Source organism: Ixodes scapularis, unplaced genomic scaffold (genome assembly GCF_016920785.2).
Source record: "Ixodes scapularis isolate PalLabHiFi unplaced genomic scaffold, ASM1692078v2 PGA_scaffold2__306_contigs__length_199485367, whole genome shotgun sequence".
NCBI lineage: Eukaryota > Metazoa > Arthropoda > Arachnida > Ixodida > Ixodidae > Ixodes > Ixodes scapularis.
The window spans coordinates 65,532,927-65,558,139 of record NW_024609857.1 but is presented as its reverse complement, the minus strand read 5'-3'; the positions used below and the strand labels follow the sequence as shown (position 1 = coordinate 65,558,139).

Here is a 25,213-nt window from a genome sequence, read left to right as displayed (position 1 = left end):
AAAGAATAGACCAATCTCACCAGCCAGTTTGACTACGCCACCGCTGCGCGTCTTTCTGTACGTCTTTCTGCGCGTGCGGCAACCTCGCTGGAACTCTGCGCGTGCAGGGCACGAACAGTCTCGTGTACTGCCGAATGCCTCCTGTGAACTAAAGTTATGGCTGCCTCGCGCAAGCGCCAAACGCTTTGTGAGGTCGGTCTAATCGTTTAACGTCCCAATACTAGCTAAACCTATAGTTTCTCCACTACGGGTTGTGATGTGCCTCTCCTACGGCGGGTCAATGCCGGAGGGTCTTCCCTTTCACCAGAGGCAGGGGGCCTCCGGGCACACAAATCTACCCGGGCACTCGGGGTATCGGAGTGCTGCTACCAACTGCTGGCGCGCCTTTTCGTATACTGGGTCGCGTCTCGAGCTGGAACGACTTTGTTGAAAACCTCGGGTCATGTTCAAGTGGTCTGTGATGTTGGCTGGAGAGGCAGCGGGCGCAACTGGAGTATACGCGCGGCGTAGACCCAGCATCGTTGGATTCTTCACGAAACGGCTTTCCGGGCACCCAAATGTGCCTGGCGCGCGTTTTGTTTACGTTTGGGCTCCTGCCCGCGCTGCGGGGTGAGCGGACGTTTGCTGGTGAGGCATATTTCGACGATTTTCGCCGAAACCGATCTTAATCCACCCCTCGGCAACAGCAATTGGTTGAGAGTGCTTCGGGGCCTGTACCCAATGGGATTTTAACTGAACCCAATTGGATGGGACAGGTTTCGGCGCACCGTCATAACCCCCGACCGGACGGAAAATCACCGAGCGAGACTGGCCGCACGGCCATCGCCTGGCGCACCCTACGAGGCACGCCACGCAGGAGCAGCTCACAGAAACCACCCGGAGCGTCTGCTCCGCGAACCTACGGGCGATCCTCATGGCGGTCACGGAAACGCGAATTTACACGGATTATCAAGAGGCGCTCCGAGAATTACGCCGGACTCACACATGCAACCCCACTGTTGCGGAGATCCGAGCACTGGTGCGCCAGGCGACGATACATCAAGCCGTCAGTGTTACGTGGCTCCCAGGCCTAGATGGCACTCCGGGCAACGAGCGGGCGAATGGGGCCGCGAGGGCATCGCTACAAACAATATCGCTCTCACAAGGCCCGGTTCTTTCGTCATTTCAAAAAGAAGTGCCCCAGGACAACTTCGATCTCACCGAGGTGAAGCCCGCAGAGGAAACAGCACGCAAGGCACGCCTAACCGCGCTTCTACACTGTTAGCAAAAATAACACGCCCAGACGTGTAAACCGTTGTCCCACAGCGGACACGTCGAAACGTGTTCGTTTTACACGAGGCCATCTGTGTTTTTCGTCTACACATGAGGTGCTGTGTAAACTTAACACGCTACACCGTGTCTGCCTTCCGCAAAACCGTTTCGAGCGTGTTCCTTATGAAACATGGCGGCCAGCGGCCGAGAACAGGCGAGAGACGAGCCCAGCGAGCCGCGCGCCTTTCAGCCGAATTGAAAGCACACAGGGCGCGTTAGTTCTCGTTCGATGTCTTTTATACACAGTAAAGTCTCCAAGCGGCGGACGTAGCTACTTGCAAAGGTACGTACGTGCGTTGTCGGCGGTCGGCGGCGTCGGTAGCTTCAACAAACCGCTAAACAAAAAAAAAAAAAAAAAAAAAACGAATGCCGAACTCACATGGATAAATAACTTGAGCAAACTATTTAGAATCGGGCGGTAACTTGCGACACCTATCAAGATTTCTAGCAGCCTGTTTTTAAAAAAAAGACGAGTCTGTTAACACTGCGAACGACCACGACTGCACAGCAACCCTACATACAACGCAGGCAACACAGCACACAGCTACACAGCACCGACATGTACACAAACACAACAACCGACACTACGCCCGACACTTCCTACTCGATTTCCATTTCTCCCCGTGGCGCATATAAGCTTGACATGTGCGGGTGAGCTCTTTGGTCGCTGACCATTACAGGTTTATAGAAGAATACACAAAACACGGCGCAATGGACAGCCGTGTGTTAGAACCAGTGTTGGAGGTAACGCGTTACTAGTAACGACGTTACTGGTAACGCGTTACATTTTTCGCTAACGCAGTAACGTACTCGTTAGTATTCTGAATGACTAACGAGTAAAGTATTTCCGTTACTTTTTTCCGGTATCGGCTGGCAAATTTCGTTACTCGTTACTCGTTACTTTTGACCAAAACTGGTGAAATCCTGCACGAGCTTATCTCAAAATCCTGCACCAGCTTATCGCTGCACAGAACCAGCATCCCTCACAGTAAAGTTAAAAAAAAAAAACAACTCACTTCTCGAGGGCGAGAAAAACCTGCGGCTACCAGCTAATTCCATTCATCCTTTTTTTTTTTTTTCATAGTGTCACCACCCACAAGGCGTTACAGTCTCCTCCCCTCCCTCCTCTCCCCCCCCCCTCTTGCTTTGTGCAGCAGAAGTGGACAGCGGGGGGGGGGGGGGGGGGGGGGAAGCCGTGGAAAGACATCCGTTTACAACAGTGGACAACTCGTGGCGAAGCGATTTGCTCATTTCTCCAGTTAAAAAAAAAAAAAAAAAAAAAAAACATTTCTTGTGGAATATTTTTACCCTCGCTCTCCCCCTCGCTGCCTGAAAGTTCCTGACCCACTTTTGTACACAGAAGAATCTTTCGCTTGATTAGTCTTTAATTCCCTAAGGTCATGATAAAAAAATTAAAAAAAAAGTTTTAAACCTGGAAAGAAAATTTACAAACACGAAACCTATTTTTTTATTTTTTTTTTCGCAGAAAAATTAAGAGGTACTGCTGGTAAGAGGCAGCAAGTGATTATAGCCAGTGTGCTGGTAACCGGAGTCCTGTTCTAGATAGTGAAGTAAATCAGTCTCTGGTAATAGTATGAACCGGACTGTTACTAAAACCGGCGTACAGATGAGGGGTGTTTGTTGGCTGGTTGTGTTCCAGCAGTCCTCGTTCGCATGCTGTAGTTTATAAAAGCCGATTGACTAACATTTCCGACTCATTCTGCGCTTGAGATGGGCATGAATAACGAAAGTCCGTCGCCATGGCCAGCAGGTCTGAATAAAATGTATCAACTAAAGGAGACAGAATCAGGTAATTTACAGTTTCAATGCCTAATCTGCATGCTGAAAATTAAGCTGCTTCGCGCATCAAAACACTATGAAACCGCTGTGTAAATTTTTATCTTTTTCCAAGCTTGTTAAGGAGGCTTATCATACATCTCTGCCAAACATATGTACTCGAACAGAAAAGTAACGTTAAAGTAACGTAAAAGTAACGTTCGTTATTTTTGGAAAGTAACGGTAACGGTATATCGTTACGTTTGTAAAAGAGTAACGTAGCTCGATAACGCGTTACTTTTTACCAAACTAACGAGTAACGCTATTTCGTTACTTTTTTACGGTAACGGGCACAACACTGGTTAGAACTGTTTGCATTTAAAAAGTATGAAGGCAAAATCTATAATGTTAGTCCGTTGCAATAAATAACGATATGTTAACAATAAATCTTAAACCAGTCATGAAAAAGTTCAAATTTTTGTTATTTTCTTGCTTGACCAGTGTTATGAGCAGTCCGACTAGCTTGAATCAGATAGGAAAACAAATTATTGGGATTTTGTCATTACGTATACAATAATAAATGAAAATGATCCTTGCGCAAAGCATTTTTTATTTACTTTTGTGAAAGACATCCGGACATCCGCCCAACACTTCACTTCCGCTAGCTGCAGCAGTTGCAGTACGGGAGCAGACGCCTTCACTTTTGGGGCATTTTGATGCAGTCAATGCAGTTTGTTGTCGTATGTCGTGTCGGTGTCGAGATGAGCGGTGGGGCTTGGGAGTTTGTGACCGGTGTTATTCGTGAACACTGGTGTGGGGCGCTGATGCGTCTTTTTTTTTTATACTGCCACCACCCCGAACTTTGAAGATACACGGGCCCGTAGCAGTGCATTATGCTGAATCGCGAGCTCCTTCTCTGTTGACGTCGCTTTCCTGGTACCACTTGTGGATACTGCAAGCGTTTAAACAGTGTGCCGTCTCGCCTACACCCCCGGTGACGTACTCGACCTGTTGAAACTTATTGCTTCCGTCATTTTAGAGTACGCAAGGCAGTTATCTCGTTGGTCTGGTTTCGGTTATAAAAGCAAGGCAAAACGCTCGTAGTTCCCGCCCTCAGTACACGTTGGACATCTTCCATACTTTGACACCGCATAACCGAATGAACGAGGATTTACATTCACTTCCGAGGTTACTCTCGCCGCTTCCTCACCGTTGAGCAGCAGGATGAGCTTTCGACAAGCCGCGGATGAAAGGCTTGAGCATCAACAGCCCAAGCGCACTCGGTGCCGATGCGGGCGACGCGGGTTTCTGTTAACCGGGAGGCCAGCACAAACCGTGACCATTCCAGCTCTTCGTCATGACACGGTGTTGCAGAGAGCAGGGTAAAATACAGCTACGCGGATCACCGAAGCAAACGACTGCTATCTTAAATCTTGGCTTGTGATTGCGCCTTTGTAGTAGATCATCTCATTCGTTTTGCTGGAGAGAGGCAAACGACGGGCATAACAAAATCGCTTGCATATTCCGCATATCTCACAAAAGCATTTACCCTGTCACCTTGCGAAAAGCGCGAAACACGAAGTCCGCACCGTCCTAAGCTTCCCGTTTTTTACCTGCTTTAGAGCAGCTTGTACCTGCTCGTAGATTTGCCTACTGAAACTGAAACAGGGCAGTGCCAGAGAGAAAGAGACAAAGTTGGGAAAGCTTGCTCGCTCTCCAATTTCTCAACTCTCAAGTGATTGCACCATAATACATGCACCAACGCGTCTTCCAAAATAAAGAAAGAGCACTACGTTCACAACATAAAAAAAATGGTCTCAGTACATGCACCTGTGGGCAGGTAGGAAACCTTGCCCTAATTTATTCACGCCGCATGATTGGCGCAACAAACTCGTTGCAGGACCGAATCATCTACTCGAGCGGTGTGCGTCGCTATGCAAACGCAGTCCAACACGAAGCATAAAAAACGGCAGATTTAAGACAACAATCGGGAGTCCATTATTCAATTAAAACAACGTAATTTTGTTGAAAACGCCCGCTGCTTTTTACTCACGGTATGTGTCGGGATACTTCCACAGTTTGAAACGGAACGAAGGAAGATTTACTTTTAAAAACGCTCGCTGCGTCCTCCCGGACCAGCTGGACCGGATCAGCTGACGACGACGGGACTGTACCCGTTGAACCTCCACCACGCAACAAACAATTTGCGCTCCGTGTTAAAAGCGTGGTTCAAACAGACCCGGAATACAAAGCACCGCACCACACACGACGAATGTTTCAGCTCTTTTTCGCATCGCCGGGTTGCACCAAACAGAACGAGATCGCCGAAGTCAACGCCGCGGTGTCGTGAACCTTGGCTTGTGGTTGCGAACTCGTGGACCCTGTGACTCCCTTCGCTTTCAAAGCACACACGACGATTACGAATGCTACTTTCCGTCTTCCAGGAACATCACAGGGGCACTTCTCCGGTCACGTCTTCACTATGTGCTCGCAAACTCCGAAGCTCTATGCGAAGCTTCTCGCGTCCCGTCAAACCAAAACAGTAGCGGCGCCATGCGTACTTGCCAGATTTTCTCCGGTCAAACAAAAACAACGAAAGCCGACCGGCGCTTGCTTCCAGCGTACATCGGCGTTGCGCTTGCGCCGTGGCCAGATCGCTTGCAGTTGAAGGTTGAAGCAAAAACGAAACCAACTGCAATGTCACGTGTTCACGTCATATAAAACACGTGTTCACGTGTTTTATATCCATTTTAACTGTTTGGAACGAATAATTAGACCCATGACTTTATTTGTGGTGTCTAAAAAACTGTTATCAGGACCCCTAAACTAAATACAAACATGGGCGACATGAGGGAAGCCGCATTGCTATCGACCAGAAGATGGCGGCGAGCACGGTAAGCGGCGGGTTTCGCCAACGTCCTGCGACATGGCGCAATTGCTTTTGGTGCATATCGGTCTCCGAGACATGTTTCTTTCCGCGGCATTTGTCTTGACGGTCCTTTCTAAGTGTGTCCCCAAGCATTCCGGTGCTTCGATAGCCGGCAATGCCGCGGTCGTCGCCGGGGGCGATGCGTGTTATCGAGGTCGGCTACACGGTTATGCGTGTATGACCGAACCAAAACACGTTTTTTACAACCTCGCATGATTTCTGAACGAATTATCCGTTACTCATCATGTAAATTTATGGGTAATTTGTGTAAATAGCGTGTTTTTCACCCCAAATATTCGCCAAATACACGGTACTTGCTAACAGTGTACCGCCCAACCCTCATCCGATCCCGCGCGACTTTCCATGATGAGAGCGAGTGGCACTAAACCAGCTCCAAAGACTAATTATGAAGACGCCAGTATGGCTTTGAAGGTTACACCACCCAGCGGATCTACAAGACATTGGACCCGATCCAAACTGCCAACAGTGCGGCGTCCCGGCCACCTGATTCCATCTTGTGTGGGAGTGTCCTGGACACGCGCAAACGCGGGAGGCCGCGATCCACGACCTCCCAGACACCTTACGTCCTGGTTCCTTTTCAAAGTGGACTCCTTTGAACACTGCTGTGAACGCGGAATAGAAACTCATTTACGCATCCCTCATCGAATTCCTCCGATCCTCCGGAATCGGTAGGTTCATCCAATCATCATCACCCATCACTTCCCCCCCTCCCCCCCCCCCCCCCCCCCCCCCCCCCGCCCTTATCCCCTGCCTGCCTTCAGGCCTCCGAGCCAGAAGGCAGATATCCAATAAACGTATTGTCAATCAAGGAAATTGTCGAGTTTGAACGAGCCGGCGAGGCCAAGTAGTTCTCTCCCGTGTTTCGCCGTATTACGTCTGTCGTGTGCGACAAGCCCCTCTCTGCGGCTAAAGGGGTGTCCAAACAGGACACTACAAAACGCACGATTCCGACAAATCGTAAAAATGGAAGCGGACGCTTCTATAGGAGCGTCCGCTTCAATTTTCACGATTTGTCGGAGTCGTGCGTTTTGTAGTGTCCTGTTTGGACACCCCTTAAGCCGCCGTCCTCACCGCGCGCGGGAGGACACCTGACGCCGAGACGTCCGTTTTTGTAACTGCTCAACCACGTAAGCCGCGCGTGGCAGTTAGTTGCAGTGTGTAATTTCCTTTGTGTGACCGTTTTGTTGAAGTAAAGTTTATTATCAGTTGTACTCATTACAACTTCACCTCCAAGCCTATTGACTCTACTCCATCGGCAACAACAACAGAGCCAGAAGTCTTCTTCAACTCCAGCCAGCATCCGGACCACATCTTCCACGATCTCCCTTCCCGGTTCCCGACGTTAGCTCAAGGTGCACCATCGAGGTCCGGGAACAAAAACAACCTGATCTCTACTGGTGGGCTGCCCAAGTCGGCCCGCTTTGGGTTCCACGTGGGAAGTCCGGAGCAGCCCAAGTGGGGCTGACTTGGGCCCCTGCTGCAAAACCTACGTGGCGTCCCCTTTGGAGCCCACTTTACGCTACTTGGGACAGTAAATAATATTTTCGAGTGCGACGACACCAAAACCAAATCAGCAAAGAAAGAGCCAACCCATGTAGTTAGCGAAAAGTAATTTCGCCGCCTATGACAAAGCAATCTAATAAACTGCTCGGAGCATAGTGGATAAATGTCACGACTTGGAGATTATCTTATTTTCCCGAAACCCATTACCATATCGCTATTAAGGGGAGGCCATTGAACGATTGCATTGGTGACGTCAATGCTCTTCCATATTAAAACAGCATGATTATAAAATATAGATGATCAGTAGGCAGTGGCAATGCCATTATATTTAAATTAATTTGGGACCTTATCAGCTGAGAATTATTGTAGTGCAAGGTAACCATTCACAGAAATGCATTTACTCTAAGAGCTACGTATATGACCCCAAATAACCGACCAAAATGTTTGGATAATTTATATGATTAGTTTGCACTACATTTTAGTGACCAACCCGAGTGAAAAATCTTATATTAAAAGAAATTTCATTTTTTTCAATAAACGCATAAAAAACAGTATAGGATTATATACGAAGTTATACGAAACCTTTTATCGGTTTCTTATAACTTCGTATATAATCATATATTGTTATTATATGTTCTTACAAGGCTCTTGTATGTTCTTAAAATTACCCTATTTGATAATATGCGTTTATTGAACCAAGAAATTTCCTATACATATGAGATTATTTCCTAGGGAGGCTATGTTTATTTTGACGCGAAATTGTAATCTGCACCGCATCCATTAACCAAGCAGTCAAGTGGGAAGAGGTGAGATCACGTCATCTGAACTCCTCGTAGATATTTCTCTCCTGCAACTACTGCCTTGCCTCCCGCATGGGAGGGAAGGAAGAGCGACGCGAGCTGACAAACTAAAACATTGCACATACAGTTCGAATAATATCGCAATAAAAAGCTTTAATTGTTGGGTTACTTCCGTCACGCGAAGAATGCATGGCCACGCGCATTAGTTGTGCGCCTTTTTCACGGAGTAGGACAGCCGGCGAAAAGATGCGTTTGGATAGAGAACCAAACTTTAAAAACACGTCTGAGGTTTCTCTGGAACGCCGGAAAATGCTGAGCGTGCCTTACATTTCTCTACTATGAGGGGTTAATAGTTTTTTTATGGCGCCAAAAAATTTTTTTTAATGAAATCGTTAGGCTTAAATGTAGTATAAAAGCGATTCTAGAGTGTAATTAAAAACCTCATTATAATGAACGTTAAAAAGAAAGCGCTGTGGTTGTGTATTTCAGAAAAAAAACACTCACATTTTTTTTTTGCAATTGGCCTCCAGGATTACGAATATCAAAATTATATATCAGAATGATGCACCAAATAGTCGCAAACATTACTTTCAAACTAGCTCTGGTTTCCCTCGCGTTCGGTGGGAACAGAATACTGTAAAATTTTTATCTTCGTGGCCCCTATTTTTCGCGAATTGATCACAGGCGACATAATCGCCGCCATTAAATTTCGTTAATTTCAGGAGCCTGCATAAAACTCTTAAGAACCGAAAACTTCTTCCTGCCCTTAAATTTTGCACATTTTTGAATTCGCGACAATTAAGGGCTCCCGAACATTAAACGTTTTAAAGTATCGTGAGATATCAACGTTTCCGCGCCTTCTGCAAGCCTTACCCAAGGCCTGCAAAAGTTATGTAGCGCAAACGGTTGTTTACGCGACACAACAGTTCTCTCGGTGACTCTGTCGTAACCCTATTTCGGCTTGTTACCCAGGTTGCTCTGAACGAAACGTATATAGAACCGCGTGAACCAGATATTTTGTATTTTTCGACGTTCATCAGCAGCGTGGAAGGACAGTAGGCAGTCATTTCATCGCTTTCTTTAAAAAAATCAAGCCTCTGGAAGCTCGCTCACGCCAACACATCCCCGCAGGTTCGAAACATGGAGAATAAAATGCGGGGAAAACTATTTTGAGTCCAATGCTTGCTTGCTATTGCCCCACCTCGTGCGTTGATCCGGCACATGCCGCGGCACGACCTGTTTTAGAACGCCATATTTGCCCGATAGTGGCGCCTCCTATAGCTCCCTGGAGTCGCGAAGATAGCGCGTGTTCACGGAACGCCATATTTGAGGGCGTTGGTTAGAGCGCATGCCCACAACGAGCTCACATTGATAGGCTGCTTAGACAGGCGACCTTGATGGTGTGGAATTAGACCTGTTCATATCACAACTACTATACTCAAAATTATTTTCGGCCCTAAGGGGAAGGCGAAGGGAGCCGTCGCCTCCGCCCCCCCCCCCCCCCCCCTCCCTCACAAATTGCTTTTTTTTTACGAAAAAAATTAGGAACACTATAAGTGTTGTTTGCTGAACCAGTGAGCATTGGCAGCGATCAGAATTCTGTCCCCACGTAAACACTCATCATACTCATCATACTCATCAGGCTCGAAAGCCCTTAGCGACCGTTGTATACAGATCTATTTTCAATCAACTCAATGTGTGTGTATAAAAAATATGCACACACAGGCGCATGCGCAGACATTGTTTCAGAATTGGGGCAGTGGCTTCTTTAGCTCAACGAAGAATGAACAGATTTTTGACCATATACCACGCACGCTGCCTGAATTATTTCCAAGTTCTGGAATTCTCCTCTCAGGTAGCCTGTCAGCCGTCGCCTTAGGATTGTTCAACGTTTGCGGAAGTAAGAGTGTTGTATTGCTGGAATGAGAGACGACTTGCCGTCTACCATAAAAGTAGGCTTTTCCTCTAACAAGAGAGCAGGAGATCCCTTCTTTTTGAACACTTAATAAGACAGCGTCAAGTGGCACCACGGCTTAGGATGACTCTTTCTTATTATCTGCCGGCTAGCACGCGAACGCCAGACAGAGTAACCTTATATTTCGATAGACAAGCCTGTCAAAATAGTTTATGGAATGACATCTTCCTTAAAACCCCTGAGGGAAAGACAGAAAGCTCAGGCGTCTTCACATCGAAAGTGAGCGGGGTATTGACAGGTGCAATTTAATGCCGTCGTGATGGCTATCTTCCTAAGTTCCGGCGACAAGTATGCCACCTCGGATTTCCAGAGATGTATATTAGTCGTCGGGGGCCTTTTGGACACACAGAAGAAATCGTTATTTGAGAGTTCGATTTCACAGGCACGTCACGGCACTCGCTAGAAGGTTAAATGGATACGTTTTCGTTAAGTACCATGGAGTCGTCTCCAAACACAGGGAAGGAGTTCCCGGAGTGCATCGAACGGATCGCCTCGAAATTCACGAGAACAGTAATTTCCGGAGATAAGCCGGACCCTTTGGGAAGGCGTTTGGGGGGGAGGGGGGGGGGGGGGGGATCAGGGGTGGAAGGGGGGGTTATAGAGGGGAAACGAAGTTAATGCCCTCACTGAGCTGACATGGACTGTCGATGTTCTTGGCTGCCTGATCATTGAGCTATACGCCCTCAAAATTGCTCCTTTTTGTTTGTTTTTACTCCTTCGGGCAAGAGTAACAGGCAGTGGCAGCAACGTTTCCTCTCAGCGGTGTCCACGTGATTGGTGCAACACGCCTGCGCAGGGCGCTTCTTGGTGGCCTTTCATCCGTCCCGCCTTTACCGCCGTCGTCTTCTCACCGTTTGTGATTATTGGCTCTTGAAGTTTCGTTCACACTATGTGCGCAGACTGATCCTGCAGTTGTGCAGACGCCGTCGGATATTGTGGACACCAAGACCTGGTGAAGACTGTGGTGCAGACGACACTTGCGAGTGGCACACACCCGCCCCAACGGTGGCCCGCCCCGATCCCGGCCATCGTTGCATAAAGGATCACGTAACATCTCGTACCGCGTGGTAGCCATGTTTTTGGCGGCCCGAGGCCCATGTTGCCCGACGGAGACGAAGTTTTAGTTTCGATTTCTGCTCATGTCTACAGTAAGATTTAACAAAGTATGCCCCATTTTTCGCGAAGCTGAAGACGTGGTGCATTTTATTAGTGTTTTTTAATGTGAAATAACTGATTATCCCAAATTTTTCGGCGCTCAGAATAGTCGAATCTGTGTGCAGCCACGACGGTGGACTAATCCGAAGAAAATAAAAAAAGCACAAAATAAGTGTTTTTTAGAGCGCAGCTCTTAAGCCCGGTTCAAACAGACTCGGAATACGGAACCCGGGAGCCGGAACCCGTACTGACGTAATCACTTCCGGCTCCCGTTTACAGGAGCTGACGTCACGGTTTGATTTGAACGGCGCGCGGCGCGGGTACCCGTCGTCCCCGTATACGGGAGTGACGTCACGGCGGCTCCCCAGGCAACCAATCAGCGGCTGTCGTCAAGCCGGGTCGTCGCCCGGGCAGCCCGGGCGCGCGGCGCGCTCCGTCTAGAGCGGCACTCGCTTTGTTTCGTGATGGCGTCGTCTCGGCAGGATCCCGGCTACGAAGCTCGAATTGCCTCACTTATAAACATTTGTGTAGTGAGGTGCGCCACAAATGCAAGGACTATCAACTGGCGTCAGCTGACTACTTTCGCGGCTGCGTGTGAGCAGTACCTACGGAGCGTGAAGAAAAAAAATTACACCATCTTCCCGAGGGGAACCATGGGGTGATGCGGAGCATCGCGGATCGTTATTAACGGTGTTATTAACGGTGTTAGTAACGCTGTTAACTTGAGTGTTATTACGTTAGTTTGTGGGGTGGTGCTGACGCTTGCTTGCGCCAACCCACTAACTGACGGGACTGTTGCTTCCATCCCACTTCATCGGAAGAACGGAGTGAAGTGGAGTCACACTCTCAAGAAAAAAGGGTGTCAAAAAGTGTATTCTTACACCCCTTGTCCCACATAATACACCCCAGAATTTCAATTCGACGTACAGTGCCCTAGAGTCGAACAGACGGGCCGAAATTTTATGAGGGGCTTGATAGCGGTGTGGTACAACATCGCAAATAGCTAAAGTGCGTGTCAAAGACCACATAAAGAAAACACCGAGTTTTTACAGTAGGGCCAAAAAAAAAACGGATTATTTTTTTCGTGTTCAGTAAAACGTACATCAGATATTTTAATAAGTTGTACCACACGGCTATCAAGCCGCTCGTAAAATTTCGGGCCGTCTGTTCGACTGTAGGGTCCTGTATGTCGAATTGAAGTTTGGCGGTGTATTATATGGGACAAAGGGTGTAGGAATACACCTTCTGACACCCTTTTTTTCTTGAGAGTGCAACAGCGGTGAACTGAACGCGCGCAGTCAGTCAGTCAGTCTTGAGAGCAAGGAAATCAAAGGAGGAACGCGCGCAGCGCGCTACCGCTGCTTATATTCACACTTGAAGGAGAGGAGACTAGAGGAGGAGAGTTGCGCATGCGCGCGCGGTGTGAGTAGAAGCGAACGCACGCGAAATGCACGCAGCTGGTAGAGAGAGAGAGCGGAGAGAGTAACGCGCAGCTGTTGGAGAGAGGGAAGGAGGAGAGTTGCGCATGCGTAGTGTGAGTGCGGACTACGGCGCCGCGGGACATATACCCGAGCAAGAGATGCTCCGCATCTAAAAGAAGAAGCGAAAGGCCGTCCGCGAGCTCCTGAAGCCTCGAAAAATGCTCTGCAAGCATGCCACCATCGTGAGACAGAGGTTCGAAGACTCCGCCCGTCGGGAATTCTTCGAGTGCTTCCGAATGTCACGAGCCAGGTAGTGTGTGCTGCTTTTTATTTTGGATTATTTTCATGTTATATATCAAGTGGCGTTCCACATGGGCCCGCGCGTCGCTCGCAGGAATACTCAGCTGGAGTGTGCGCTCCCGCAGTGAAAGCACGTTTATGTCATTTTTAATGCGACAGGATCGCGAGAGCAGCTTTCGTAAGAGTCACACGCTTGTCAAATTTTACTGCGTCTGTGCTATAAAAAAAAAATTGCAATGGCATGCACATGTGCAGCTCGTACGACACACTCTTTCGGTCCACGAAATCTGGTCACGGTGTTGTGCTCCTTTGAGTGCATGTATGACGGAAGCCCGTTGTGCTTCCTTGTCCTCTGTGCTATCTAGGATGTGTGCTTACAAGCTGCTTATAAGTGAATTCTGCACAAAAGCTCGCGCTGCAGAATCCAGGGATCTTGGGTTCAATCCCCACCCCTGCCCGTTTCGATCTGGATGAGCATCGTACCAGAAGACGTTCGTGTCTCACTACTGCGTGACGGGTGTTAAAGACCCTAGGCTAGCGGTCGTACAGTACTGCCTAAAAACTGGTCTACAGCGCGTACCACTGTCGTTGACCTTTTTAACCTTTTAAGTGTCGGATGTAGCTCGCACGCACAATGGTTGCAGCTAGGCACGTAGCCAGGATTTTGTTTCGGGGGAGAGGAGATTTTGTCGGGCGCAGAGTGCCCGAGGCTGGTAAAACATTGTGTATAAAAGAAAAAAAAAGAACAAATGAGTTGCTTCATTACAGTTGTAGTGAACAAGCATGCCCTCAAAGCGGGAAGCTTAGCACATTTGCTTATTAATAACATCCCACTGCCTTTCCGGTCTCTTTGCAGCCAGCACGCCAACCACTGCCTGCCTCTACAAACGGCCTTTCTAAAGGCCACTCATATTTGCATTGAAGATGCCGTTTCATCGGGTTGCGAGCACCTCCCGTGCCTCCGAAACCGTGGCAATAAATTATTAAAAGCAGTGTCGAGTTCTTTCACTTGTCCCGGTCCTTGTGGTCGCTACAATACCTGTCGTAGATCCAGGGGTACCGCTGAACTAGTTGAACTAATCCATAGGCTTTCTCGGGTACGTCAAACGCAGCGGCACTCTTCTTTGCAGCTTGAGCTGCTTTCCTCGCGTCGGAGACGGGCGGGAACTTCGTCGCCGGAGCTTTTCTTGCAAGCAAGCACGGAGCGACTGAGGCATTCGCACGCGGAACCACGTGAACGCCGGTGGCAAGGAGGGCGGAGAAGGGAAGCGCGCCGCGCTGATTGGCCGCGTAGAAAATACGGAAACCTACGTCACGACCCGGGAAGGAGAAAGTTGAAAATTTTTTAACTCTTCAATCCGGAGGCCGGAAGCCGTAATTACGTCACCACCCGTACGGAGGGAGCGCTGACGTCACTACGGGTTCCGGCTCTCGTCTCTGCATTCCGGGTCTGTTTGAACCGGGCTCTAGGCACCCGTTTCCGGTTTGATCGGCGACGCCGTCGCCGTCGGCGTAACCGCGCATTTCATTATGGGACGTTTCTCATAATAACGTCGTCACACGTGACGCCACGTGTGACGTCACAAGGATTACGAGGGTTACCCTTATGAAGGTTGCCCTCACGAGGTTCACGGAGGTTATCCTCACGAAAGTTACGAGGGCTACTCTCACGAAAGTCACGAGGGCTACCCTCACGAGGGTCACGATGGTTACTCTCATGAAGATTGCCCTCACGAGGTTCACGGGGGCTATCCTCACGAAAGTTACGAAGGTTACCCTCACGAGGGTCACGAGGGTTACACTCACGAGGGTTACCCTCTCGAGGGTCACGAAGGTTACCCTTACGAGGGTCACTTGGGTTACCCCCACGAGGGTCACGAGGGTTAGCCTCACGCGGGTTACGAGGGTTACGCTCACAAGGGTCACGAGGATAATCCTCGTGACGTCACACGTGATTATGACGGAATTTCCCATTATGACGTCACGTGTTACGTCATGTTAAAAAAATGTGACGTGTGACGTCACGTGACGTCACATGCACCTAATATTCCCGCTAAATTTAGCGGGGAAGGAAGAGGGGCATACCCTCCCCTCTGTACCTTCCCCTCCTCCTCGAGAGCTGCACTCTAATTCGGCGTTACAGAAAAATGTAAACGTCTAATTCTTTTAACATTCCATTTTTTACTTAGGAATAAGGGCAAAACAATTATTCACGCTCCCTACCTTCCTTCAACGAGTGTCCTCATCCGTAGTTGGTTGTTTCGAGGACACATGAACAATGCCAAATTTAAACTTGTATGTCCATTGAAAGAGAAGAGGAGCGGTGTATCCTGCGCCACTTTTACCAGCTTCAGTATTAGACACTTCACATACGTGCAGTACACCAGTTTGAAGGGCAAATCTTAGATTAAATTTGAAGTTAATGAAAGCTTCAGGGTCGAGGTTTGGAACCAACAGCAAGGCGAGGAAATTATATCCGACATAGTCACTTCAATTCCAAGCGAGTGTCTGTTTAGGGCAGCAGCGACTATCCTCAACAAGCAAATGAGCTCGTTCCTGCCGGAGGATATCAACAAACTTATATGCTTTCACAAGTGGAAAAATAAGCTGTAAGTCTCTTTGGATTGTTCTGGATAAACATCAAATTTGTACCATAATGGAAAATATACATATTCCTCCGTTTATCGCATAGTTATAAAAAACATGTAATCGCGAAAATTTTAATTTGACCCTCTGAAATGTGTGGGAAGCCGAGGAGGACGACGGCGCGCGAGGGGGCAGGAGCGGTGGCCGGCGGCCCGGGGCGCGTGACAGAGTGCACGAGGATTCCGCCAGGCACGGTCAGGACAACGACAGCGACTGCCAGGCCCAGAACCAAGACGCCGAACAGTAAAACGATTTGAATCAATCCTTGCTCGTGTGACTTCTTGGGAGGGCGGACCAGGCAGGGACCGATTGGGCAGCAGTATAATAGAGCGACCCACATAACTGGCGCTTCCAACGTGGGGCCCGATTGGTCTGCTGCTTGTTCTGTTCGTCCCGGGGAGTCACACAGATCTATTGAGCGTTCAGCGTGGTGTAGAAGGGTAAACGCTAACGATGCCCCCCAAGACGAGGTCGACCCCCAATAGGGACGAGGACGGCTCGTCTGAGAGCGGAACTCAGGAACCGACTGACGCTGCGGGGGCCGGAGAAGGCTCTAGTACGCGAGCATCTCCAGATGCTGGGATTTTACCACCAGCTCCAGCTGGAGGCGCGGCAGACGTCGGCGAGTTTATGCGCGCCATGACGGCGATGATGGAGACGTTCTCGCGACAAATCGCGACGACTCCAGGAGTCGCGAGTGCCGCGCCTATGTCTCTGCCCCGACCACGGTTGTCCGTACCGACGCCGACCTACGCGGGATATTCCGACGGGAAATCGGTCCACGATTTCTTACAGGGCTTAGACGCGTATGTAGCCGCGTTGGGAGCATCAGACGAAACGGCCTTGGTGCAGATCGTGCCAATCGCGTTGACGGGCGACGCGTCGCGCTGGAGACGGTTGCAACGACCGTTTCTATCGATGGCGGACTTCCGGACGCGGTTTAGGGAGGAATTTTTTTCCCCCTGATTACGAGATGCGGATTAGGGACGAACTAGCTAATCGCACTCAGCACCCCGACGAGAGCCTCGTGGAGTACGTTCGCGCGCTCCAGGAGCTCTACTCGAGGGCCGAGCCATTCGCGTCCGACGCAGAGAAGGTAGCTAGAGCGATACGGCAATGTCACCCTAGATTCAAAGCCTATCTGCGCGGACGGGATTTCGCGGATCTGGAATCACTTGCCAGAGAGGCACGAACGGTCCAAGCGGGCTTGCTCGCTGAGCTGCAGTACCACCCCCCTCCGAGGGCCGAGGAGTCCCTAGAGCCAAGATGCGCGTGGGCAGGACGCGCCGCAGACACTCACATTGAGTCGCGGACAGCGTATACGGCCGTTGCGGAGCGCGGTCACGGGGTAACTATAACGCCCCGGGCTTTGGACCCCTTCGCTTACGAGCAAAGGCGCAGGGCAGCCAACGCAAACTCGGCCCGAGTGCAGAACCGTAGGGGTGGCGCAGTGGTCAACCACCGCAGAGGCGCGACTGGTCACGACAGTCGCGGGAATCATGACTCACCGCGGTTTGCCACAGATGAAGTGTCGCGTGAGAGTAACGATGGACAGGTTGCGCGTAACGACCGGCCACAAGTCAGGTGTTACAACTGTCACCGTCTTGGGCACATCAGGCGGCATTGCACGTGGGTAGCGTCTGGTTCTCAGGGTTCCCAGGGAAACGCCAGAGGCCGGCGCCACTAATCAGGTCCTCTGAGTCGAGGTTGCAGGCCGCTGCCGAGGCCCAGTATCAGTGTGCCGACAGGGCTGAAATTGTGGCCGGCGACCGCGTGGCGATGGCCCCGTCGGCGTGTCGGGCTCAGAGCACGACACCTGAGAAGGGCCCGTACGTGCGTGTAGAGATCGGTGGTAGAGAATAATCGGCACTAATTGACACCGGTTCTACCCTTTCTCTAATTGGCGATAATATGTACGAGGACTGCCGTAACAGGAACCTTTGCGCGCGGGAACTTGTAACTCCGCTGCGTTTAGCGACAGGATTGGCCGAAGCGCAAGGGGCGATGCGCCTTCACCTTGGCCTCGACGGCAGACGAAGGAGTCAACGTTTCGTATACTTGCCCGGTATGTCGATTCCTGTTATTTTGGGGCAGGACTTCGTCTGTCGTGAGGGCATAATCCTGGACTTAAGGAACAACGGGTATCGTTATAGTGCGTTTTCTCCTCTTATTCCCTTTGTTGCCCCATCATCTCTGGTGCAGGGAATGGAACGTTCGCTCGCTGCGTCACACCAGGAGCAGGTATTAGCTGCGCGAGTCGTGCCCGGGAACGTCGAAATGATAATTGCGTCTTTCGATGGGCCCGCCGACCAACGGCGGATGCTAGCGAACGCCTTGTCCCAACACGCAGCTATGTTTACCGAGAGACCGGGGCTTACGACTGTTTTACAACATAAGATAGATACAGGAGAGGCCAGGCCGTGGGGGTGTAATCCTAGACCACTAAGCGTACATAAACGGGCCCTCCTAGACGCGGCTCTCGACGAGATGCTGGACACAGGGGCGGTGCGGCCATCGCAGAGTCCCTGGGCGTTTCCAGTAGTTTTGGCGCCAAAGAAAGACGGCACCGCGCGCCTTTGCGTTGATTACCGAAGACTTAATGAGGTCACTAGAAGGGACGCGTATCCTTTTCCCTCTATTGAGTCTATAATGTATTCGCTTGGAGGCGCGAGGGTTTTCACCACGCTGGATTGTAGCAGGGGCTTTCTCCAGATCCAGGTGGCGCCAGACGATGTCCAAAAGACGGCGTTCACCTGTTACAGGGGGTTATTTAAGTTTACGCGTCTTCCGTTTGGGTTGTCGAACTCGCCGTCGAGTTTCCAACGGCTCATGGACATCGTGCTGGGCGATGCGAAATTTAACTTCGCCATGGCCTACATGGATGACGTTGTGGTATTCTCCAAGTCGTTCAAAGAGCACCTAACTCATCTCGAGATCGTCTTAAGGCGAATGAGTGAGGCCGGTCTAACAATTAATCCAAAAAAGGTGCAACTGGCCGCCTCAAATGTAAATCTTTTAGGCTTTGTCGTAGACAATGGTACCTTGAAGCCGAACGATGAGAAATTGAGGGCCATTCTCGATTATCCACCACCGCACGATGTAAAGAGCCTTCAAAGGTTTCTGGGGATGGTTGGCTTTTACCGACAGTTCATCCCGATGTGCGCGGAGCTAGCGCGGCCTTTGGATCTGCTGCTCCGGAAAGGCTCAAGGTGGGTCTGGGGTTCAGAGCAGGGTGCTGCCTTCTCGTCTCTCGCGAGGGCAATAGCAAGCACCGCTAGCCTTCGGTTACCAGATCTTAATCGGCATTTTGTTGTGCACACAGATGCGAGCGACTACGGTGTCGGAGCAGTATTGCTACAGGAGCACGATGGACAGTTGCGCCCTGTGGCATTCGCTAGTCGAACGCTCACACCGTCGGAACGCAACTACAGCGTGACGGAAAAGGAGGGGTTGGCCGTCATGTTTGCTCTGAAGAAGTTTGACCTCTATTTAGACGGTACGACTTTCGTTATTCAGACTGATCACGCAGCACTTACCTAGATTCAGAGGCTAAAAGAGCCCGCGGGAAGGCTGGCCCGCTGGGTACTAACCTTGCAGCGCTACTCGTACACGGTTGAGTACCGAAAGGGATCGACCAACAAGGTCGCGGATGCGCTCTCTCGGGCGCCCCAGGATGATGGTTGGGAGGAGGTGACGCAACCAGAGTCTAACGAGAAGCGCGGGAAGAACAGGAGGATGTCTCCGGATGCAGGGGTGAGGTCCCTCACGGACGGTTGGGAGGAGGCGAAGTAACCGGTACTCGTAGCAGCCTTAGCGCGCGGCACGAAGGAGCAAAGGATCGTCGCTTGGGGTGAAGTGGTCAGCAAGGAAGAGCTTGTCGAGGCCCAGAAAGCAGATGGTTTTTGCCAGCGGGTGCTGGGTAAACTGGCTGAAATTGCGCTTGACACCGGGAAGGCTGGCGGTCGAGTTAATGATCAATTTGATTCATATCTGCTGGGCGAAGACGGCTTATTGCTTCGCTACATCCCAACGATCGATGAAGGGGAGGGTAATGAGTCTCCCTTCAGGGTGGTGATTCCCAGGAAGCTACGGAAGAGGTTTATCGGGTACTTTCACGACTCGGCTCTGGCAGGTCATGGCAGTGGCAGCAAGACTTTTCATAAGTTATGCCGCGCCGCGACCTGGCCGGGGATGAGGCAAGACGCACTCCGATACGCCCGCAGCTGTCCAGCCTGCCACAAAGCGAAGCCCAGAGGGGGCAAGCCTCCGGGCTTGATGCAGTCGGTGGAGAGTCACTACCCGTGGGAGATCGTCGCTTGCGACATCATCGGCCCACTGCCGAGAAGTCCGCGGGGAAACCAGTACCTCTTGGCTATTACCGATCATTTCTCAAAGTGGGCAGAGCTGTACCCACCGAAGAAACTGGTTTCAGAGCGGATCTGGGAAACGTTACTGGATACTTTCCTACGCTTCGGCACACCCAGGTGTCTCATTAGTGATAACGCTAGTTATTTTACTAGTAAAGTGTTCGTGGACTCCTGCTTGGCGCTGAACATAAACCACAAGAGGACAACACCGTACCATCCCCAAGTCAATATCACTGAGCGTGTGAATCGGAATATCAAAAGCATGCTGATCGCACTAACGGAGAGACACCGAGACTGGGATGAGCACATCGCTGAGATGGGTTTTGCCATCCGGAATACTGTGAACAGATCGACTGGTTTCACGCCAGCGTTTCTGAACCTGGGTAAAGAGATCCCGTCTCCGCTGGAGAAAGAGTTACGGAGCAACCAAGGAACACCAGGACGCCCGCTCTCTAGGTACGCGGAACAGCTAACGAACCGCTTGTCTGGGGCGCTGCACGATGCCAGAGAGAATCTTGATGCCGCAAGGATCGAGCAAGCGGCGCAGTATGACAGGAGCCATAGGCACTTGGAATTCAAGGTTGGTGACTTGGTCCTGAGAAGAACCCACCCTCTGAGTAACGCAGCTAGCGGTTTCGCCGCATCGCTTGCTCATAGATGGGAAGGGCCCTATGGGGTAAAGACGCGAATGTCACGGCTTACTTATAAACTCACTCGGTGTGATACAAATGAGGAGTCGGGTCCAGTTCACATCGCGGACTTGAAGGGGTATTACCGTCGCGATGGGGAACATAGTGAATGAAAACTAGCGCCGCCGCCACATTCGGCCACAGAAAGTGATGATTTTCCGGTGTCTGACAGTGTCCTTTCTACACAGGATGCCTCCTTGGAGAAACCGCCCCAGGGGGCCTTACCCAGGAGGCCCACCGGACGGGCCAGGCCCCGGGGCGGCTGGACCCCAGTGGTCCGGTCGACCAAACCCTCGGGGCGGCCGCCCGGGGAGGCGTCAACACCGGGGATGGCCGAACGGCGGAGCGGGCCAGCGCCGCCCGGGCTCCGCAGGTACCGCGAGCCCGGCAGCCGGCAGGCCTACGCGGCACGGGGCAGGGCCGTCCGCAGCAACATCGCGGCACCAGGCAGGGCCGTCCGTGACGGAGCCCCCGCACCACGGAGCGGGTCCGTTTACGACCGGGGGACCTGCCTGGAGTCGGCCCCCCTGCCACACCGTGGCCACGTGGACGGCGTGGGAGGAAGGAGGGGCGGTCCACTTCGTTTCCCGCCGGCGTTGGAAGCATCAACCCAGACCAACGCATGGCCAGCCCGACCACCAAGTCCCACTCCCGTTCCGTGGCCACACGCAGCCGGCGGCGCCACGGGTCTTGGGAGCGCCTGACACCTGCTGGCTGTGCGGGGTCCCGATAATACATCTGGAGACCCACGAAGCAGGTCGACTCCATTCTGACCTGCTGGAGGCACAGCCCCTCCCGGACAACGTGGCGGCAGCGGTCCAGACCCTGAGGGCAAGCCGCCCGGACCTCCTGGCTCCCGCTGCCTTGGCCTCCGTCCAGCCAGCCCGGCCCCCCAAAAACCGTGCCGCCGCACCGGCTGCCGCAGCCGCTGTTATCGGACCCGCCACCACGACGGCCCCCACAACATCGGCCGCCACCACATCTTGCGGCCCAAGCCAAGAGTGTCGTACACCAGCCCCCTCCGTCCCCCTCGACTTCCGACGACGCCACCATGGCCGAGGTGGAACAACTCCTCGGCCAAAACCAGTGAGCACCCGGGGCCCCCCGAAGACCGGGCCTTGAGGGGGGGGTTGAATTGTGGGAAGCCGAGGAGGACGACGGCGCGCGAGGGGGCAGGAGCGGTGGCCGGCGGCCCGGGGCGCGTGACAGAGTGCACGAGGATCCCGCCAGGCACGGTCAGGACAACGACAGCGACTGCCAGGCCCAGAACCAAGACGCCGAACAGTAAAACGATTTGAATCAATCCTTGCTCGTGTGACTTCTTGGGAGGGCGGACCAGGCAGGGACCGACTCGGCAGCAGTATAATAGAGCGACCCACAAATGTAATGCAAGAAAATCAGCGAAACCGATTAATCGACTTATTCATTGATTAAAGGGTGCCGATTAATCGGGTTACAATTTTTAATCGACGCCCAGCTTTAGTTGTATTACAATTCTCCGAAAATTTGCTCTATATGAAATTTTGAAATTTGCAATGCCAACGGGTGCGTCTCTGTGGAATATCAGCAAAAGTAGCTTCACTATGCGACAAGGCATGCTAACAACAAAGTAGAAATATCCGTACACTCGAACCCAGTTAAAACTAAAATATTACTTTTTATATTTTAATTTACGCAAACGTTTGGTAGTAAAATTCCACTCACCAGACGTATGGATCACAAATTTATGTCCTGTATTGAAATCTTCGAAGAACACGATAACCTCCTTATCCAAGGTAATGCGAAGGGCGCCCTTGCGTTCAACCGCATCGTATGCCTCCTCAAAGATGTTGGTTTCTTTCAATTTAATTTCCACTTTTGCTTCCGAGAAATCTGCTTCAGAATAGTCTTCTTCCGAAGAATCTTCTTCCGAAGAAACTACTTCTTCAGTAGCTACTTCGAATTTACTTCGAAATATTTCCCCGGATGCATAGAAGGACCCGTAGTACCTCGGTAGATCTGTAATAAAAATAAATAACCCTTACTGATGTTCGATTTCGTGTCGTATTTACGCGACAGACTAATTTCGCTTGAATCCACGTAAGTGACTTTATGGAGTCTCATTATTATTTTTTAAGATATTAGTTTCGATAGTACGGTGCATAGGCCAAAAACACGACAGCTTTTCTTGAAAAGAGTAGTCAAGCGGTATGTAACACCCTAACAATTTACGAAGCGAAAAACGACAAATTACGAGTTTTATTTCTTCATTTACTCTTGTTTTCGTTGTTTTAGTGTAAAAACAAGAAAATTCGAAAGTATATTTTCCATACCTTTATAAATAATGTTATCTTAAAGGGCCTATTTTCACAAGTAAAAGACAATTAGGTGTAGTCTTTAAATTGTGTCTGTATGTGCCACAACTGCAACATAAAGCACGCGCCTTGCTAACTTGGATGGTAATAGACGTCATTATTTAAAATACGACTTGATTGAGGGTACATTATTTAGGCTTAGTTTTCCTGGGACAGCCTATATATCTTCAGCAGTCTAACGTTCGCCTGCAGTACACGAAACCGTGTGTTGCCTAAACGTGCCTAAAGTAAACGTATTTAGGTATATGAAAAGGTGATGTTCAAAGAAATTTGAGTGTTTAAGAGGTTTTTATTTATTTTTTAGTCGTCCCTTTTTTTTATAAACATGTGCTACAATTTTGTTTATAGCACGAACATGCGTTTGTGTGGACAAAGTTACGTGTTTTCACCTGAAACTATTATGAATAAATTCTCTCAGTAGCCTTTCTCGTAGATAAATTTTGACAATTAATAGTTTACGTTTAACTTTTTTTCGCGACGCGCGCGAAACTTTTATTGAACGCGTTTCTGATGTTATACGAGGTGCGATCCCAAAATTCGGCGACTAGTTTTGTAGCCTAAAAAAAGGCAGCACTGTGATGCGCACGCAGCTGACGAACGCAGGGACGTTTATGACTCGTTACACCAAAGAGCATCGTCCAGTGAGTATTTGGAGCTGCTCTACAGATAACTTTTTGAACACGTGCTCGAGAACAATATATTCTTTTCGCGCCATAAGCTTGCTACATACTTTCGAAGGTCTTTACTTGAAATTTGCCGAGTTTAAAGCAAAACTGATGTTTGTCTCCGCTTTGGTTTGCACTCCATACTAAAATATGTATATATATTTTAGTATGGACTGCCAACCAAAGTGAGAGCAAACATCAGTTTTGTTTCAAATTGGGCAAATTTCAAGTAAAGACCTTTAAAATTATTTAGCAAGCTTATGGCAAAGGAACAGTGAGGAGTGCGAGTGGATTTGAGTGGCACCTGCGATTCGAGAATGGAAAAACATCACTGTGAGGCGAAGCTATGTAGGGCGACTTTCCCGTGCCTCTCTTTGTCTTCCAGTGACTTTATGTAATTCTTAAAGCCCGCGTGCCACTCAAAACACCTAGCACGCCTCACAGCTTCTTAGACCTAAGCATGCCAAGTCATTTCAAAGGTCCTTGTTTACAGGGGAAAGAGACAGCGCAAACAAGACACAGGACAGAGAAGATACAGACAAACAGCGCTCCGTCTGTGTGCATCTTCTCTGTCTTGTGTCTTGTTCGCGCTTTTTTTCTCGTAAACATGCATCACCAACTAGCCCAAATTTTATCAAAGGTTTTTGTTTGAGATTTGCGACTTTGACACAGAGCTGATGGTCGCTGCCGCTCCGGTTTGCAGTTAATGCTGAAATCGCTATTGCTTGTGCACGTGGTTAGAAAAACTCGGGTTTTGTGTTGTTCACGATTGCTTTGGCATAACGAGATATGAAGGTCCCTCCCTGCCTTCGACAGCCGTGCCCGCATCACCTCTGTCCTCTTCTTTTGCGTTACAAACCTAGTCTCATATATTCTTGGATCGCACCTCATATAATTTTGGCAGAGCCTTAATATTATCTTGATAATTCTATACATGACTGAATATCTATTTTCTGCAATTTGTTTACGTTAATAAATACACATAAAAAGAAGAACTCACCTTGTCCAGCAATTTGGGCGGACAGTTCAAGGAGTATTGTTATTAGTGCCACCGAAACGGTGCTCTGAGATTTCCACAGCCACATATTTATTGACTTTTTTTTTTTAAATCAGCGCAACCCAACGTAATTGTCAGGCAATTCAAGCAGACAACGCTATATTTCTATTCAATGTTCTGAAATAAAAATGAGCGTGCTCTAAGGGCTAAAGTATAATAAAAGTACTGTTAGTAAGAAATGTGATGCGTGAACCATTGAAGAAAGAGTAAGTAAACAGACGAGCTGGTTGATGTTCACACATAT

At 49.9% G+C, this 25,213-nt stretch overlaps 1 protein-coding gene across 1 annotated transcript in view; it reads right to left on the bottom strand.

The window, feature by feature from the left end:
* LOC115325769 overlaps positions 1 to 24,997 on the bottom strand; it is a 77,618-nt gene extending 52,621 nt beyond the window's left edge. The window contains exons 1-2 of the mRNA XM_040208061.1: positions 24,913 to 24,997; positions 22,598 to 22,891 (exon numbers count right to left, since the gene is read on the bottom strand). Of these exons, the coding sequence (XP_040063995.1) occupies positions 22,598 to 22,891; positions 24,913 to 24,997 (379 nt within the window). The remainder of the gene's footprint in view (positions 1 to 22,597; positions 22,892 to 24,912) is intronic.
* Positions 24,998 to 25,213: the final 216 nt, after the last annotated feature.